Genomic DNA, 19,553 nt, shown 5'->3' with positions numbered 1-19,553 from the left:
TCTGAGCTGTCAGCACAGAGCCCGATGCAGGGCTCAAACCCGCTAACCGTGAGATCACGACCTGAGCCAAAGTCGGACACCCAACCGACTGGGCTACCTGGGTGCCCCACATATTAAAACATTTTTAATGCATTTTTTACAAACCTTGTTCTTTATAGTCTTTGTGGACAGTTTTTTTTCTCTCTTACCAATGCTTTTACCTGTTTTAGGTATTTTAGGTATCCTTCCTAGGTATTTTGTATTTTTCATACTATGCATCATGTATTTAATCCATTTATTTTTTCACCTTTATTGCGGTAGAATTGACAAAAGTGTCTTACCCATTTCGTTTGCTTGTTGGCAGAATGATTTTTACTCTAGTTATTCAGAATCCTCCACTCTGTCACATTTGATATTTTCAGTGTACTGGGTTCTTACTATCTTAAGTCATTAATAAAATGTTTTTAAAATTAGGAAAAGGGGCGCCTGTCTGGCTCAGTCAGTAGAGCGTGCAACTCTTGATTTCGGGTTTTGAGTTCGAGCCCCACATTGGGTACAGAGATAACTTAAAAAAGATATCTTTAAAAAAGAAGTAGGAAAGGGGCCTTTTGCATGGTTTGTTCCTTTTGGATGCTGATACTTATATGATTTTACTTTCTCATTTGCTTTTGCTCTTATGAAATTTGTCAGAGATGCTTCAGAATGTACAAGTTATTTTATTTGCTTGTTTGTTTTTATATAGAGAGAAAGAAGAATCCCTTCAGCTTCATCAAGAAGCTTGGGAACGACATCAGTTAAGGAAGGAACTTCGTAGCAAAAACCAAAATGCTCCAGACAACCGACCAGAGGAAAATTTCTTTAGCCGACTAGACTCAAGCTTGAAGAAAAATACTGCTTTTGTCAAGAAATTAAAAACTATTACGGAACAACAGAGAGACTCCTTGTCCCATGATTTTAATGGCCTAAATTTAAGCAAATACATTGCAGAAGCTGTAGCTTCTATTGTGGAAGCAAAGCTGAAAATATCTGATGTGAACTGTGCTGTGCACTTGTGTTCTCTCTTTCACCAGCGTTATGCCGACTTTGCTCCGTCACTTCTTCAGGTTTGGAAAAAACATTTTGAAGCGAGGAAAGAAGAGAAAACCCCTAACATTACCAAGTTAAGAACTGATTTGCGTTTCATTGCAGAATTGACAATAGTTGGGATTTTCACTGACAAGGAAGGTCTATCCTTAATCTACGAACAGCTAAAAAATATTATTAATGCTGATCGGGAATCCCATACTCACGTTTCTGTGGTGATTAGTTTTTGTCGACATTGTGGAGATGATATTGCTGGACTTGTACCACGGAAAGTGAAGAGTGCTGCGGAGAAGTTTAATTTGAGTTTCCCTCCTAGTGAGATAATTAGTCCAGAGAAACAACAACCTTTCCAGAATCTTTTAAAAGAGTACTTTACATCTTTGACCAAACACCTGAAAAGGGACCACAGGGAGCTTCAGAATACAGAGAGACAAAACAGGTGATTTTCATATTTCTCAGAATTGAGAATTTATTTTGGAGCTCATACTTAAAAAGTTTCTTAAGTCTTCATGCCACTGAAAGAACTTATGGAAAAGGGCTCATTGCAGGGGATTTCTTAACATTTCCAGGAGAATTTCAAAGTGTAACAGTTAAAGTACTCATGTTTAAATGGGAGTCTTATCATAGATTTTGTTTCTGAATTTAAAAGAAACCTGGCAAGTATATGGTGATTTTTACTTTGGGGATGTGTTTTGTTCCTGTGATTTAAGAAACTCCTTACTGTTGAGGGATTTTCTTTTTCTGTCACTTTAACTTTTCTGCTATTATTTTTGTGTTTTGTTGTGCCCTCTCTATAACAGGTTTGCTTTCATTGTTTTGAATCTTAATTCATTGATGTCATTGTTGATACTTGCTCTTAGAAAACAAGTCGTTTTATTTCATAGTCTGTATTTTAGATCAGAAATTTGGAAAATAGTGCAACAAATTAGATGTGAAAAAATTTCTTAAATGTAGAGTGCATTTACAGGAGTCTCTCTCTGGGGAACATCCATTTAAAATTCTGAAGGAATAATGTATGTGTCTGTGGTAATTAGTGAAGATACCTGATTGAGGGGCCACCTTTGATTGTTACAAGATAACTATTCTGTAGCCTCTGGACCTAGGAGGCATCCATAAACTAGAAGTTGATGGAAGTTGGTGGGCACTAGGTCAACTTTTGTGGAGGGTGGATTTGGAGGGCTGAGGGGTACAGAAAGGAGACAACAGCAGTAGCCAAAGTATTTGGCTGAATACTTTCATCTATTTAAAGTGCATGGTTGAGTCTGAAATTGCTGTTTTTCAGGAATTAGTATGGGAGAGGATACTTTTCTATTTCCATAAGGTCCTTCCACAGTGGGGAAGGACCTACTGGTTTAAGTAGTTACCGCTAGAAGGTGATTGACTTAACTAAAGACTAGTAGTATATGCCAGTAATACAGTTAGGTCTGGGTCAGGATAGGTTCAGAGACGGTATGGCTAAACCCTGGTGGTTGAGGATCATTCAAGAGGCGAGAGTTTAAGATGGCAATGGTGTTCCTCAAGGTTTCTTTAAAAAAAAAAAAAAATCTTTGTTTTGTGCTTTTGATAGTGAGGACTGTTTTAAACTTTGAATAGGCAACTTCAGGCTGAATTTATATAGTCAGTTAAGAGTTTAAAAGGAAAGTAGTGGTCCTCTTAATAATTCTCATATATTCAAAATCTTAATTATGACTTACATAGTGTTTTGTCATTTTCCTAGTCGTTTTCTTTTTCCCATATGTTCTACCTAATACATCACAACTGATTTTGTAGGTATGCTTTGATTCCTTTTTATTGGCTACTTTAAAGGTTTTGTGTGTGTGTTTATTTTTGATTGGCCTCACAGAAGCTTAGAGGGTGGAGTCTACAGTGATTTAATCTAATCACCCAATGAAGGAATCCATTTTGCAGATTATCTGACAAAGTATTCTTCCTTTGAAAACCTCTCAAAGGAGCTTAGAGCCGTTTCTGTGTTGGACACTCCTACTTACTAGGAATTCAAGCAGAAAATTAACTCCATAAAATGGTTCCCTTTGATGTACTTCTTTTTTCTGGTTCAGATGGAATAAAGCTGCTGAAAGTGGGGGTCCATGAACTGTTTACCTGTTCACAATGAATTAAGTATAGAAGCACACGAAGCATTTAGACATCCTTATAGCAGTTTTCCATAGTTGTGGTATTGTTCCTGTATTTTATAAAAGCACCTGCAGTGATTAGAAAAAAAAATAATTCCTTTACCACAGTTTGAGAAGCACTGATATGGGACATGTCTCCTCTTTTCATGATAATATCTCAGATATTTGCAGACTGCCAGGTGGTTTCCCTTTCATCTTCTCAAGGCTAAATACCTCCTGTTCCTTCAGTTTGTTCCATGATTTCGACATGACTATCCTTAGGACATTTGTTTTGGATGCATTTTTTCCTGCCTATAATCTAAAATTCCATTAGTTTCTATAGCTGCTCTGTCATTCTTTTGACTGTTAGGCTTACATATGCCGAAAGACTAATTTTTCAAATGAACTGCTGCCAAATCAGTTCTTCACCTTGAATTACTATTACTAATTTTTTGAATCTGAATGCAGACTTCTCTCTTTTAACTTTATTTAGATATTTTTGGCGTGTTATTTTAGTCTAATTATAGTATTGAATATTGATTATTATTATTAATATATTAGTGACTTATATTAATTTGTACTTGCTTTCTGGTCATATCCAGCTTTGATAAGCAGACCTGTTCTTTAATATTATTTCAAGTGAAAATTTTGAACAGGATATAGTGTTAAGAGCATGGTTTTGTGAACTTTCCCTAGAAACTTTTATTCATTTCAATATGGAACTGTTAGGTTATTAGAGGAGGTTATTTACCTAGCAGAAATTGACCTTACCATCATAGCAGTCATTTTATCATGGGATGCTGCCTACTTAGATGTAGTAATTTGGGAGATGGGAAAATCTTAATCATCATATAACAAATAATTAGCATATAGCTTAATAAATAACTCATGCCTAGGACAGCGTCAATTCGAGGAGCCTCTGTAGTGAAGATTTGAACACCTGACTGACCAAGACGCATGAAGAATGGATTAGTGCAGAGTCCCTTGGCCTAGTATTAGTACGTTACGGTGTACTGTAAAAATGATCAGTTTCCCAAAGTTTCCCCCTCCCACTCATTATCCAGTAGGTATTTTGAGGTTTTTCTAATCATGGGAATAAATCATGGACAATAATTTTTCCCAGTAAGGTTTCTCTTAGGCATGGTAATGCTGGAAATCTAAGTGCCAAGCTAGTGGATGTTTAAGACTTATGCAGTTAAATTACTTTAAGCCTTTATTCAGTATCTTAATAATGACAGTTTTAAAAAAATCAAATCCATTGTATTTTCAGTCTATGAATCCTAAATGCTTTTGGTCATTTTAATTAACTTGGGAGATGGCACTATTCATAGAGGTTGTGAAGCCTTTGTGTATACTCCTTTGTTTTTATTTTAATTTTTTTAATGTTTACTCTTGAGAGAGACAACATGAATGGGGGAAGGGCAGAGAGAGAGGGAGACACAGAATCTGAAGCAAGCTGCAGGCTCTGAGCTGTCAGTACAGAGCCCAGTGTGGGGCTTGAACTCACAAACTGTGAGATTATGACCTGAGCTGAAGTCAGATGCTTAGCCGACTGAGCCACCTAGGCGCTCCTATACTCCTTAAGCTCTATACTTAAGAATTCTTTCAACCAATTAAAAAAATAGAATAATAAAATCTCTGGTATTTTCTTAAAGACGCTAATGAATGAATGAATGAATGAAGACAGTGACTGCACAAGACCTGTTGAGTCTTAACTGTTCCTTTCTCATGTTTGCTGGGCTGATACCATAGGTATTAGATAGTTAGTTCTGTTTCTAAGCCCTTGAGGGATTTACAGTTATAAGCAGAATACAGCTGGCCTTAGGGTTTGGTGAATTTTAATAAATTTGAACTTACAAGCTTTTTGTACTTAAAACAATTTTTAAAACACACTTTAGTTAAGCGGTTGATCCTGGGGACTTATAATTAATATTTACACATCTAAAAATATTATCTTGCAACATATGCCAATTTAGAGTTAATAGCTTTACTTCTTGGTAAGTGTTGCTTTTTATTATGTTCAGTACTCTATACTTGAAATGTTTTGTACTATGAGATATTATTCTCATAGAGGTAATATTACCTGCTACTTTTTGGCTTTTAATAAAAATTGAAGAAATGATTTAATTTTTATTTAGATATTAATTATGTAGAAGAATTTGTTTCTTGTAGTAGTGAAATTGTGAATTCAGATGTTAAGTCAATTCTTGCTTGAATAATTTCGAAGTGTCGTAATTTCTTTCTTTCTCCCTAACTGATGGGAGTGGTAGCAGAAGTTTCTCCTTTTAAGTATTGGTGAATTAGGACCTTCATGATTACATGTTCAAACAGCACTAAGTGACTTGATTGAAAGTATAGTTTAAAAAAAAAAAGTACAATGTAGGCTTTCCTCCATTAATTAATAAAATCAGGGAGGTTTCTTTCATTAATGCAAATTCATGCGGTATTACTTTACCAGTGATGAAACTTGACAGCACATTAACGTAAAATTAAATAGCATTGCTTTTACCTTCTGCTTTTCTCCCAGGTAAGTTGTACCTTGCCTATAGTTGTGGGTTGTTTTGTTTTTTTTTTTTAAACAGGTGGATTGTTTGATAAATTGTGTAATACTTAAGCGCTATTAAGATGTTCTATCACTGTACTTTATACTCAGTGAGGCTTTAACAGTTTTGTAAGTGCTCTAAAATTGTTACCTCTTTCCAGGTATTCTCTAACTCTGATTCAATGACTTTGACAGTTTAATAAATATTTGATCGAGTACATTTATGCTTACCGTGCAGTAGTGGCTTTTCACACAAGATTATAAGACATCCATAACTAAATTCTAAAATGAAACCGAAAGAAAATTATTCTCATGCAAATTTGACAAATTGCTGAGATGAAAGGTAAAATCTAGTAGCTTTTAATGGGTCTGCCTCATGATTATAAATGAGCTTGCTCATTGTGACTTATGTAGCAAGTGACAGATCGGATTCTTTCATACCTCTTCATACTGTATTTTTCACAACTTCCATGTTACTCTTCATCTGCATTTAGGACTTGTACTAGATTTTAAAGTGTCTAGTAAACACATTAGCAGCGCACACAGTGCTTACCCAGTCAGGTCCAGATAAAAGGACCTGAAGGAATATAAAATAAGTACCTCAGTGTGAGAAGGCTTGCCTTTGATAGATACATTTGAGAGACATTCTAATTCCAATGTTAGGTACCAAGTGGACAATTTTACTTTAATTTGGGAGGCAGTATATATGGTCCAGTAGTTGTGAGCATGGACGCCGGAGCCTGGCTACGTGTGTTCACATCTTAGATTTGTCATTTACTTAGTTCTGTAGCTCTCAGCATGTTATCTCACATCTCTGCTTCAGTTTTCCCTTCTGTAAAATGGAGTAACAGTAGCACTCTACCTTGGAGATAAATGTGAACGATGCAATGAATTCACATGTAAAAGCACTTAACAGTATCTGATTCATTGTAAGTATTCAGTAAATGTGAGTTTATTACTTGTGATATATTGCTTGCTTAATCCTTCAGAAAGTCTTGATGAGGATGTCTCTTGTACCTTTTTATGATTTTGAAAATTTGTATATTAAGCTTTGATAGCTTTTAAAATTTTTTTCATTTTTAAAATAACGCGAGACAACAGTATACAAAATAAAAGCGAGAAAGTCAAGAAGAATAAAAATGAAAAAAAAAAGAAAAACAAAAAATAGGTCTCAAGACTAGAATCATTTGAGACATTTATGACTTTTCTCATGAGATAGAATGCTCGATTCAAGAGTGGACTATTTGATATTTTTGTCAGTTTTACAGTATTTAATTAGTAATATAAAAAACACTAGAAGTCAAAGATTGACATACCTTAGGGTTGTTTCCAGATGGTGGTAGCTCATCATTGGGTGAAGGAGGTCTATTGTATTTTTATTATAATGAATCAGATTTGGAATTAATTTTGTTTTCATTGCTTGCTTTTCATATCTTTAAGATGGTCCCAGTAACTCCCTCTTGTACAATGATGTCATGAGAAGGAATGTACTCATTTATAATACCTTTAACAGTGATCCTAGAACTCCAGTTATGACAAGGATTGGCAAACTATGACCTGTAGGCCAGATAGACCACTACTTTTTGTACAGCTGGTGAGCTGAGAATAAGAATGGTCTTTACCTTTTTAATTGGTTGAAAAAAAATCAAAAGAGGAATATTTTGTGAAATACTAAAACTATATGAAGTTCAGATTTCAGTGTCCATAAATAAAGCATTATTGGAAAATAGTCATGCTCATGTGTTGATGTATTATTGCCTATGGCTGCTTTTGTGCCAGATCAGCAGACTTGAATACTTGTAACAAAGACCATATGGTCTGCAGAGCCTAAAATATTTATATCTGGCCCCTTTGCAGAAATAGTTTGCTAACCTCTGATTTATGATAGTCTCAAAAAGATTGGCTTCTATTCAACATTCTGAATATATGTGCTTCTGAAGAGATTATAATTAAAATGATATGTGATAAATCATATATTCAGCTTGATTTTGCATAGTGATAGATTGCTGTGGAATTTTCCTAAGAAATTTTGGTGAGATTTATTTTACACTGATGAACAGACTAGGTACTTGGGTCAAATGTACTGTGTAATGTTTAGTTCCCTCATACAGGTCTTCTAAAAAAAGCTAAACTAAATATCTTTTCCAATGGGCTTCATAAACATAAAAAACTGCCATATATAAAACATTCATTAAAAAATGTCTCATTTTAATTTCATTCAAACCTCTAAATGATTCTAGGGATTTTGAATGTTCAGGTACCTATGGTGCATTTATTTCTCTGCTTAAAATTTATAGACTTACTACATCCTGTGTGTTCAGTCTGATGTTTAGTAAATGTATATTAAATAAATGGTCAAGGAAAATATGTAGGACTGTATAAGTTTTGTGTGTAACAGAACTCTTCCCATGCCATTTCATTGGTATCTTCCATTGCTTGCCAAGTTTTCAGTATAAGGTATGATTAGAAAATAAATCTACCAAAATTTGAGCTTTTTTTCTGAGGACTGTTGTCTCTAGGTCGTAACCTAAGCACATAACAGTACTGTTAACAAGTCTGATCATGGGATTGAGATTTAGGAAGTGTGAAGAGTTACCTCGGGAGCTTCAGAGTTTTAAATTGGTTCCAGGATGACTGGAAAGGAACTGGAATGCATACAAAGGCAGCTATCATAGAATTACATCACTTTTAATTGATCCAATGCAAAGTCCCAGGCAGATGATTGAAAATGAGGTTGATATTGGAAAAAGAGTGTTTTCTGCTGTGATAAAATAGTCCTCACTTTGCTAATGCCTATGTATCATAAATCCTTAGTGAATGTTGTATAACCTAAAACTGGATGTATTGTTCTTTAGATGACTCTAGTGTTGCAACTTGTTAGAAAAATTAAGTTCCAGGTTCTGTTATTTTGAAACATTTCCCAGTGTCTTTTCAAGTACTGAAATAATTTTGCATTGTCATTAGAGGTTCTGAAATCCCTTAAAACTGTTATTATCCCTCTTAACATAATTTGCTATGGAACAGACTGCTAAGGGGGTGCCTGGGTGGCTCACTTGGTTAAGCGTCTTGATTTTTTACCTCAAGTCAGGTCTTCATGTCAGGGTCGTGAGTTCAAGCCCCACTTTGGGCTTCATGCTGGGTGTGAAACTTACTTTGAAAAAAAAAAGAATAAAGTTTTTATTGGTTAACATTTTTTCTAATACATTGCAGAACATTTTAGAGTAGCCTACTTTTGAACATTATTTAAACAGTTTAATTTTAGTGGCTTTTTCTAAATTCAAAAATGACATAATTTCTAATTAAAAGTTCTAACAAGCTCACTCATTGAAAGCAGTTCCAGTCATTGCTTTCATGGTTTGAGTATTTTTGAATGCTTTGAGTTTAGAATTCATTCATATAACTTAACTGAAGGACTGTTTTTTTCAGTAAGATTAGTTTGAAATAAACAGTTGAAGAGAGAAACTGTTCTTGTTGATAGAATGGTATCGTCCAATGTACTTTTAAATTGTAAGAAAATGAATGAAAATTTCTCATTTTAGATCCCTAATAGGCCAGATAAGAAAAAAAGAAGATTGAATTTAATGACTAGTAATGTATGCATTGATCTATCTTGTGCTTGTAATGGGAGCTGATAATTCCTAACAAAAAAATGTTAGCTGGAATGTTACAGCATTTAAACAAAAGTTTATGTGAGTAGGACTAGGATAAGAGAAAAATTTGGAAATTGTTCCAGCTAAGCAGGGATGAATAAGTGTAGGCATTGTTTTTCACATTATTTTCTGTTAACTTTTAAGATAACATCAGAAAGTAACTCATTCTCTTCACTTTTCATAAGGAAATTCAAATGACAAGTAATAAACTTTACAATAATTTGAAAATGACTTAATTTACGATTGGCTTTTTGAAACCTATGTTGCATTAAGATTTGTAGATTTCAAACGTTACACTACATGTGTATTATAAATAGTATTATAAGTAGTTGTAGGTGTGGACATCTCAACTGTCTATATAGAGAGATTTTTACTTGACTATACATTTTGAAAAATTTCGAAAGTTCTGCATTTCTATTCATGAGTGGCTTATTAGTGAACTGTTGGTAAAGTGAAAGACTAGTTGTGTTCTCTGCTCCTCAGATGGCCTGGCCTGGCTTAAGTGGGTTTCTCAATTAATATTTGTTAAATGGATAAATAACCAGTACTTGTGTAGGAAACAGAATTGGCTGTTTGCAATATTTGGGCTTTTTCAAAAGATAATCTTGATTCATATCATTGTGAATGTTTAAGGGTACTGATTTTATAACTTACTGTTTTTGAACAGTAACTTTTTAAGGTGTGTTAAGTATTTTTGATTAACTGTATGTCTGAAGGGGGTATGGCTTTAACAAAATACTTTAAAAATAATTTGTGTTTAGTGGCATTGTTAAATTTTATATTACTGCAGGCATAATTGTTAATTACTTTTAATGTTCTTTGAAGAACTAATGTTGAAATTTAATTACTTAGGTGAATTTGATTATACTAGTTTTAATTTCAGATACATCTTGGAAACTTTACAAATAATTTGAAGAAAATCATGCTAATAAGCTTATGTGATAAAATCAAATTTTGTGGAACGTTTCCAATATAATACATGATCACATCTGCTTTGATGAGTTTATCAGATTATTTCATCATTCGTTTTATAGGCGTATTCTCCATTCTAAAGGAGAGCTAAGTGAAGATAGACATAAACAGTATGAGGAGTTTGCTATGTCGTATCAGAAGTTGCTAGCAAATTCTCAATCCTTAGCAGACCTTTTGGATGAAAATATGCCAGATCTTCCTCAAGACAAACCAACACCAGAAGGTAAGATAACCCTAAAAACATTGTGATTTTTCCACTAAGCACTATCCCTTATCTTTACTTTTTTTAGATGTATATCATTAAAAATTTAAGTTTTCAACATGCATTTAGAGTTTTTTAAATGAAGTAGTATTAAGACCTAATAAGAACTTTGAAAAGCTACTACTTGAAATGCTCCTCTGAATAGAGAAGGTTTGGCACTTAACAATAGTTAACTCATATGATCTTATGATGTATTCCTCTGGGTTCTTTTGTATTAAGTATCTTTGGATTATATCCAACAGGGACCTGTCTGAAAACCATACTTGGGGTTATAGAAAGATTCACTTTCTTTCTCAAAGAGGTAATAAAGTGGATTGGATCTTTGGGAGTCCAGTTTTTTTTTTTTTTTTTTTTTTAGTTTATTTTATTTATTTTGAGAGAGAGCATGAGTGGGAGAGGGTCAGAGAGAGAGGGAGAGATAGAATCCCAAGTAGTGTCCAAGCCGTCAGCACAGATCCCAACACAGGGCTCAATCTCACAAACTGTGAGATCGCAATCTGAGCCAAAACCGAAAGTCAAACACTTAACCAACTGTGCCACCCAGGTGCCCCTCTAATATTTTTATATTTTCCTTTTTTTTTTTTTAAGTTTATTTATTTTGAGAGAGAGAGCAAGCGAGAGTGGGAGGGGCAGATAGAGGGAGAGCGAGAGAATCCCAAGCAGGCTCTGTACTGTCAGTACAGATCCCAATGCGGGGCTTAAACCCACGAACCGTGAGATCATGACCTGAGCTGAAACCAAGAGTCAGACACTTAACAAATTGAGCCACCCAGGTACAATATTTATCCTTCTTTTTAATCCATTGGTTTTGAATGATACATTATCTTAAACTGTTATTTAGAAGTAAAACTTGCTGTTTTGTGAGGTAAATTTTCATTTTGTGAGATGGGTTGTTTTTTATATTATTTCAAAGGTGTTTTAAAGTTACTTTTTTGATTGCCCTTAAGTTGGTAGGGCTCTTAATACATTAAATCTGTCATACCAAGTACTTGATGAACGAATTATATTTATGTTTGTAGATGTATTGATACGTCACTAATCTTCAAACTATCTGGCACTTCTGTTCACTTAAAAATTTTAAGAGTATAAGGTATTTGTAAGGTATCTTTTTATAGCACAAGAGTTATTTTGTATTTTGTATCAATAAGAAATATGTGTTTCATGCCTATATATGCATTTATTTATTTACATTTAATTATGTCTATAATTCCTACTAATTTTTATATCTCTTGATCAGTGAGCCTCAAACTTTTTTATTTTTTAAAAGAAGTTCCACGTGGGGCACCTGAGTGGCTCAGTCAGTTGACTGTCTGACTCTTGTTCTTGGCTCAGGTCATGATCCCAGGGTCTGCACTGACAGTATGGAGCCTGTTTGGGATCCTCTCTTTCTCTTCCTCTCCCCCTCCCTTGCTCACACATGCATGGAGTCTAGATGCAGGGCCTGATCTCATGAAACATGAGATCATGACCTGAACTGAAACTGAGAATTGGATGCTTAACTGAGAGTTGTATGCTTAGCCAACTGAGCCACCCAGGTGCCCTGTGTCATCATTTAAAAAAAATTTTTTTTTCTTAATGTTTATTTATTTTTGAGAGAGACAGAATGTGAGTGGGTTAGGGGCAGAGAGAAAGGGAGACAGAATCTGAAGCAGGCTCCAGGCTCCGAGCTGTCAGCACAGAGCCCAATGTGGGGCTCCAACTCACGAGCTATGAGACCATGACCTGAGCCGAAGTCAGATGGTCAACCGACTGAGCCACCCAGGCGCCCTGCTATGTCATCATTTTTAAAAGATATTTTCACCAGGTATAGAATTTTAGGGTGACCTTTTTTTTTTTCCTTTCAATACTTTTTTGCATATGGTGTATTTTTCTTCTGGTTGTTTTAAAATTTCTTTATTATCACTTAATTATGATGTGGTTTGGTGTGGTTTTTTGTATATTTCTTGTGCTTGGGATCACTGGACTTCCTGAATCTGTGAGTTTACAATTTTCATCAAATTTCCCAAACCTTGACCCTTGTTTCTTCAAATATGTTTTCTGTATTCTTCCACCTGCTATGGAGATTTAGTTACAACTCTCAGGTGGTTTGAAGTTGTCTTTTTTATTCTTCAATACTTTTTTGTCTATTTTTGTATTGGATAGTTTCTCTTGCTCTGTCTTCAAATTCATTAATCTTTCTTTTTACAGTGTCTAATGTACTGTTAAACTTATATAGAATGTAGTTTTTATCTCTGGAACCTGGTTATATTTTCCATGGTCCTGAACATGCTCAGTTTATCTTCTAGTTTGTTGACTATATGGAAATAGTTATAATGGTTTTAATTTGTCTACTAATTTTATCATTTAAGTCATTTCTGCATTGATTTTAATTGAGTGATTGGTATAGCTCTTGTATTTTTTCCTACTTCTTTGCATGTCTGATCATGTTTACTGGGATGACTGCTGGATATTTTTGTATTCTTAGAAATATCATTGAGCTTCATTCTGGAGCATAGTTAAGCTACTTGGAAGGTTTTATCCTTTTCAGGTTGGCTTTGTTAGGTGGGGTCAGAACAGCTGTTAGTCTAGGACCAATTTTCCATATTACAGAGGCAATATTCCTCTGTACTCTACCTGATTTCCAATGAATTGGAAGTATGAGTAGTTATTTTCCCAGTCTCACCCAGTCCCTCACAGGTAGGGGCTGATCAGTATTCGGCTGAACACTCAAGGGGAGCTTTCTGCTGATCTTTGAGGTCTATGTGCTTTCTCCTCTCTGGTATTGTGTCCTGCAGTATCTAGCCACGTTGACTAGAGTAGTCTTGCCAGACTCAGCTCTGTCCTCAACTCAGGGGGACTGCTGGGGTCTGCCTTGCTTCTCCCTTACTTGGCTGTAGCCTAGAAAATCTTACCAGGCAGTAGTAAGCTAGGGCACTTAATTGTTGGGCTCAGCTTTTTTGTTTCTTCTCTGTAGGAATCACTTACCTGTGCTATCTGATGTTGTGTTCAAAAACTTGTATATATTGTTTGGTCTTTTTAGTTGTTTTAGGTCACTGGTACCCCATCCTGGCCTGGAGAAGCCTCAGCTTTTCAGTAATCAGAATGCCTATTCTTGCCATTCAGAAATGAGATCGTATTACATACACTATTCTGCAACTATTTATTTTTTATTTTACTTCTTATGTTTTAAGTTTTTATTTAAATTCCAGTTAACATACAGTGTAATACTAGTTTCAGGTGTACAATATAGTAAATCACCAATTCCATAAGGTATGTGCATTTTAAGTTTTAATATATAAAGTTAGGGATGCCTGGGTGGCTCAGTTGATTAAGTGTCTGACTTAGGTTCATGTCATCATCTCATGGTTTGCGGGTTCAGGCCCCACATCGGGCTCTGTGCTGATGGCTCAGAGCCTGGAGCCTGTTGCAGATTTTGTCTCCCCATCTCTCTCTGCCCCTCCCCTACTCACTCTCTGTCTCTCTCTCAAAAATAAACAAACATTAAAAAAATTAGAAAAATGTATATATATTTTTAAATATTCTTCCAAAGAAATTTACATGCTACTAGCTATATGACAATGAGTGTTTCCTTAGACTCTTATTATAATGTAGTTGTTGATTTTTACCTTCTGAGTGAGGTTGAGTATCCTTTTCTTTAGGTTTATATTGGCTGTTTTATATATGTTTGTTTCTCTGTGACATACTGGTTTGAATCCTTTAACTCTTCCTTTTCATTTTAATAAAATATGTATCTTTAATCAAATTGTAAAAGCATTTTGCATATTAAAGAAATTATTCTTTGTCACATGCATTACAAATAGTTTCCTGTGATTATCTATTGCTTTTTTTTTTTTAACTTGGTAGCATTTGTTTGCTTCTCAGAAGTTGATTTTTCACAGCTTATGATTACTATGCAAATACATTTTTCATATATGTAAAATATTTGTGCATATTATAGAGTGGAAAGTGAAAGTCTCCTAGCATATGCATTCCATTTTCCAAGGTATCTGTGGTACAGTTTGATATGAATCTGTCCAGACTCTTTTTTCTATAAAATATTTATGTAAAATATATAATCAGATATTGAGACATAGCTTGTTAATTTATGTAGTATGTTATTTTGCATGACTTGCTTTTCTCTTTCAATAACATATTTTTGAGAACCTACTGAGTCTGTTCAGATAGATACACCTCATTTTTTTTAGCATCTGATTAATATTAAGAGTGCATAAATATCAGCTGTTATCTTATTGGTAGATACTTAGATTCTATCCACTTTTGCTCTGTTACAAACAGTGCTATAGTCAACCTCTTTGTGAAACTTACTTCACACTTCTGTTATTTCTTTGGTATAAATTCCTAGAAGGAATCCTACGGGATCAAATATTATGCTTAATTTAAATATTGATAAGTACAGACAGATTACATCCCCTTAATGTTGTATTAATTTATATTCTAGATAAGATATGAGAGGGGTGCCTGGGTGGCTCAGTCTGTTGAGCGTCCGACTTCAGCTCAGGTCATGATCTCACGGTCTGTGAGTTCGAGCCCCGCGTCGGGCTCTGTGCTGACCGCTCAGAGCCTGGAGCCTGTTTCGGATTCTGTGTCTCCCTCTCTCTCTGACCCTCCCCCATTCATGCTCTGTCTCTCTCTGTCTCAAAAATAAACGTTAAAAAAAAAAAAAAAAGATACGAGAGTGCTTACTTCCCTACCGTCTTGTTAGCATTTAATGATATCAGTCTTTGTTAAACATAATCTAATGGGTGAAAATGCTAAATGTTTGTTTCATTTAAACCTTTAAATATAAAACATAATCATAAATATAAAACACTAAATATAACACTTAAATATAAAAATTAATAAAGCCCCTGAACAGGTAAGTAAAAGAGTATAGGAAAAGAACCTTAACCTCAGTACTCAGTACTCAGGTATTATTAATGAATATTAATGATATTAATTTCTTTGTATGAATATTGCTAGTATTGTCTTCTAGTTTGTCCTTTGCTTTTGTTTATATTTTTCATTAAACAGAAGTTATAAATGTATCACTCTTTTCCCTTATAGCGTATGGTTTTAGTGTCTTGTCTTTAATATATTTGGTATAAGGCATATAAGTAATGCATCAGGGAGCCAGCGTTCTGTTGTTTTTGCTCTTGTTCTTATGAAATGAATACTTTTAAAAGTTTACTTATTTATTTTGAGAGAAAGAGAGCGAGAACGGGGGAGGGGCAGAGAGAGAGGGAGAGAGAGAGAAAATCCCTGATGCAGAACTTGAACTCACGAACCGTGAGATCATGACCTGAGCTGAAACCAAGAGCTGGATGCTTAACCAACTGGGCTACCCAGGCACCCTTCTTATGGTTATTTTCACTGTACATCATCATTCTCCACTTTACAGTTGTGGTTTGGAGAGAAGCACAGTGAGAACAGATAAATTTGTGAATGGTCTCATGATCATGAAGTTGGAAATTAATTCTCCTGATCTGAGTTTAAGAATTTTTAGTTGTATGTAAAAGGTAGAGCGTGTGTACGTGCATGTATGTATGCAAATGTGTGCATGGTTTTCTGTCTTCTACTGAAATATCTATATATTTCTTCATCTTTTCTTCCATTATTTCCTATTTCTTTATCAGTTGACCATTTATAGCAATCTGCCTTATACTGTGGGAGATATGGATGTTTTAGGAATGGCCAGGCTTACATATTTCTTATTTGGGTTTTAAGTTTCATGAAAGTAGGCCTAATATATCAAATGGCTACTTAATCTGACAGTAATTGCTTAAAACATTTATGAAAAAAACATCTTTCTCATATGCTGTCTTCTAGTTTGTCCGGATTTAGAGCTTTACTTAAAACACAGTTTATGATTTGATGTTAAAGATGGTCTTGTGAACAATTCAGAGTGTTTGTTGATTGAAGAAGCTTTTGTTAACACTCAAGGTTCATTAGTTGTGAAATTGAAAATATAAAATATCTTGTTGCTGTGTGGTTTTACACACTAAACCTGAAATGGTTTTAATTCCCTGTGGCTTATTTTATTACAGAGCATGGGCCTGGAATTGATATCTTTACACCTGGTAAGCCTGGAGAATATGATTTGGAAGGTGGTATTTGGGAAGATGAAGACGCTCGGAATTTTTATGAGAACCTCATCGATTTGAAAGCTTTTGTTCCTGCCATCTTGTTTAAAGATAATGAGAAAAGTTGTCAGAATAAAGATTCCAACAAAGATGATTCCAAAGGTAAATTCTAGAGGATAAATATTTACATTAAGTGCTGTAAAAATTGGTTTCAAAATAGTATTTGTAAAAGGTTTTTGTTTAGTTACTAGTTTTACAATATGAACATTGAGTCATTAGATGAAATGAATGAAGAATAATATGCAACGGAGCATGAAAGGGTGATAAGTGACAGTTTCAGCAGTCTAAAACATTTATGTTAATGTGAAATAATTTGAAAAAAATTTTTTTTCACTTTTAAATTTTTTGAGATGGTGTGAGCAGGGGCGAGGGTCTGGAGGGGGTAGAGAGAGAGAGAGAGAGAGAGAGAGAGAAAATCTTTTTTTTTTTAAATTTTTTTTTTTTCAACGTTTATTTATTTTTGGGACAGAGAGAGACAGAGCATGAACGGGGGAGGGGCAGAGAGAGAGGGAGACACAGAATCGGAAACAGGCTCCAGGCTCTGAGCCATCAGCCCAGAGCCCGACGCGGGGCTCGAACTCACGGAGCGCAAGATCGTGACCTGGCTGAAGTCGGACGCTCAACCGACTGCGCCACCCAGGCGCCCCGAGAGAGAGAGAAAATCTTAAGCAGTCTCCATGCCCAGCACAGAGCCCAATGTGGGGCTCTATCCCCTGATAGAGGCGCCCCCAGATAACTTGTTTTTAAATGTACTTTTGTATTCTTTTTTTTTTTAATGTTTATTTGCTTTTGAGAGAGAGAGTGCATGAGTGGGGGAGGGTCAGAGAGCGACGGAGACAGAGGATCCAAAGTGGACTCTGTACTAACAGCAGAGAGCCTGATATGGGGCTTGAACTCACAAACTGTGAGATCATGACCTGAACCAAATTCAGATGCTCAACTGCTCAATCGTCTGAGCCCCCCCCGGGCGCCCCTGTACTTTTGTATTCTGATACATTTATTAGGGAACCCATTTAAAAAAATAGTAGCTAGTGGGGCACTTGAGTGGCTCAGTCAGTTAAGCATCTGACTTCGGCTCAGGTCATGATCTCGTAGTTCGTGGGTTTGAACCCGTCATTGGGCTCTATGCTGACAGCCTGGAGCCTACTTTGGATTCTGTGTCTCCCTCTCTCTCTGTCCCTCCCCTGCTCACACTCTGTCTCTCTCTCTGTCTCTCAGAAATAAATGTTAAAAAAAAATAATAAAATAATAGGTAGTAATTTTTATTTGATGATCACTTCATGCCAAACATCATTTTAGTACTTCAAAATATAAGTGAAAAATTATTTAATTCTCATAATAACCCTGTGAGGCAGCCACTGTTGTTACCCTGTTTTCTCATGAAGAAACTGTGGCACAGAGAGGTTAAGTAACTACTCAGGGTTAAGTAACTTACACAGCTAGTACATGGTAGATCTGAAATTTCAGCCTTATTAATTAATGACTTGGGCCCTTAATTACTGTGTTCTACTGGTTTTCAGGTTATGTTAAGATGAGTAATTTCTGTGCCTTACACTAAAACTAGGAAGTAGTATTCTTTGCTTTGATGTATGAGTATTACAACACATACATCCAGAGCCTTCCATTCATTAGTCCTGTACCCATTGAGCAGTTTCTCTCCATTCCTCCCTTCCTCTAGCCCCTGGCAACTACCAGTTTGCATTCTGTGTCTATGGATTTATCTATTTTTAGTGTATCATATAAGTGGAATCACGTGATGTATGTATGATCTTTTGAGCTTACTTCTTTTACTTATGTTTTGGAGGTACACCACATTGTGCATTTATCAATACTCCATTCTTACTTATGAATGAATTATATTTCATTTTGTGTATATATCACAAATTATTTTTCCATTTATCCATGTGTGGACTTTTGAGCTGTTTCACATTTTGGCCACTGTGACTTGTGCTTCTGTGTCTGAGTCCCTATTTTCAATTTGTTGTGTATACACCTAGGAATTATAGGGTTATATGGTAATTCCATTCTTTAAAATGTTTATTCATTTAATTTTTCTTAATGTTCATTTTTTGAGAGAGAGGCAGAGTGTGAGCAGGGGAGGGGCAGAGAGCGAGGGAGACACACAATCTGAAGCAGATTCCAGGCTCTGAGCTGTCAGCACACAGCCCGACTTGGGGCTCGAACCCACAAAGTGTGAGATCACCACCTGAGCCTAAGTTGGATGCTTAACCAGCTGAGCCACCTAGGCGCCCCTAATGTTTATTCATTTTTGAGAGAGAGAGTGCATGCGTGCACGTTTGGGCAGGGGAGGGGCAGAGATAGAGGGAGACAGAGAGTCCCAAGCAGGCTGTGCACTGTGAGTGCAAAGCCCAGTATGGGCTCAGAGTCATGAACTGTGAGATCACAATCTGAATTGAGAACAGGAGTCAGATGCTCAACCAACTGAGCCAGGTACCCCTGTTTCTGTTTTTGTTTTTGTTTTAAGTGTAGTTGACATATAATATTATATTAGTTTCAGGTGTACAACATTGTGGTTAGAATATTCTGTATGTTGTGTAGTGCTCACCACTGTAAGTGTAGTTATCATCTGTCCCCATACAATGTTATTACAACAACTACTGAATGGGAGAAGATACTTGGAAGTGATATATTCGATAAGGGGTTAATATTCCAAAATATATAAAGAATTTCTACAACTCAACACCAAAAAACCAAATAATTTGATTAAAAAATGGGCAGAGGACCTGAGTACACATTTTTCCTAAGATGACATGCAGATGGCCAATAGATACATGAAAAGATGCTCATTACCACTACTCATTAGGGAAATGCAAG

The 19,553-nt window shown here is 35.5% G+C and overlaps 1 protein-coding gene across 1 annotated transcript in view; it reads left to right on the top strand.

The window, feature by feature from the left end:
• UPF2 (UPF2 regulator of nonsense mediated mRNA decay) overlaps positions 1–19,553 on the top strand; it is a 111,959-nt gene that overhangs the window by 9,580 nt on the left and 82,826 nt on the right. Inside the window, exons 3-5 of the mRNA XM_047065173.1 lie at positions 722–1,501; positions 10,400–10,560; positions 16,623–16,820. Coding sequence (XP_046921129.1) covers positions 722–1,501; positions 10,400–10,560; positions 16,623–16,820 — 1,139 coding nt within the window. The remainder of the gene's footprint in view (positions 1–721; positions 1,502–10,399; positions 10,561–16,622; positions 16,821–19,553) is intronic.

Source organism: Lynx rufus, unplaced genomic scaffold, assembly GCF_022079265.1.
Source record: "Lynx rufus isolate CCGP_SWC_20201006 ecotype Redwood Valley unplaced genomic scaffold, mLynRuf1.p SCAF_7, whole genome shotgun sequence".
Lineage (NCBI taxonomy): Eukaryota > Metazoa > Chordata > Mammalia > Carnivora > Felidae > Lynx > Lynx rufus.
Note: the sequence above shows the minus strand (reverse complement) of the source record. Positions and strands in the feature narration are given on the sequence as shown.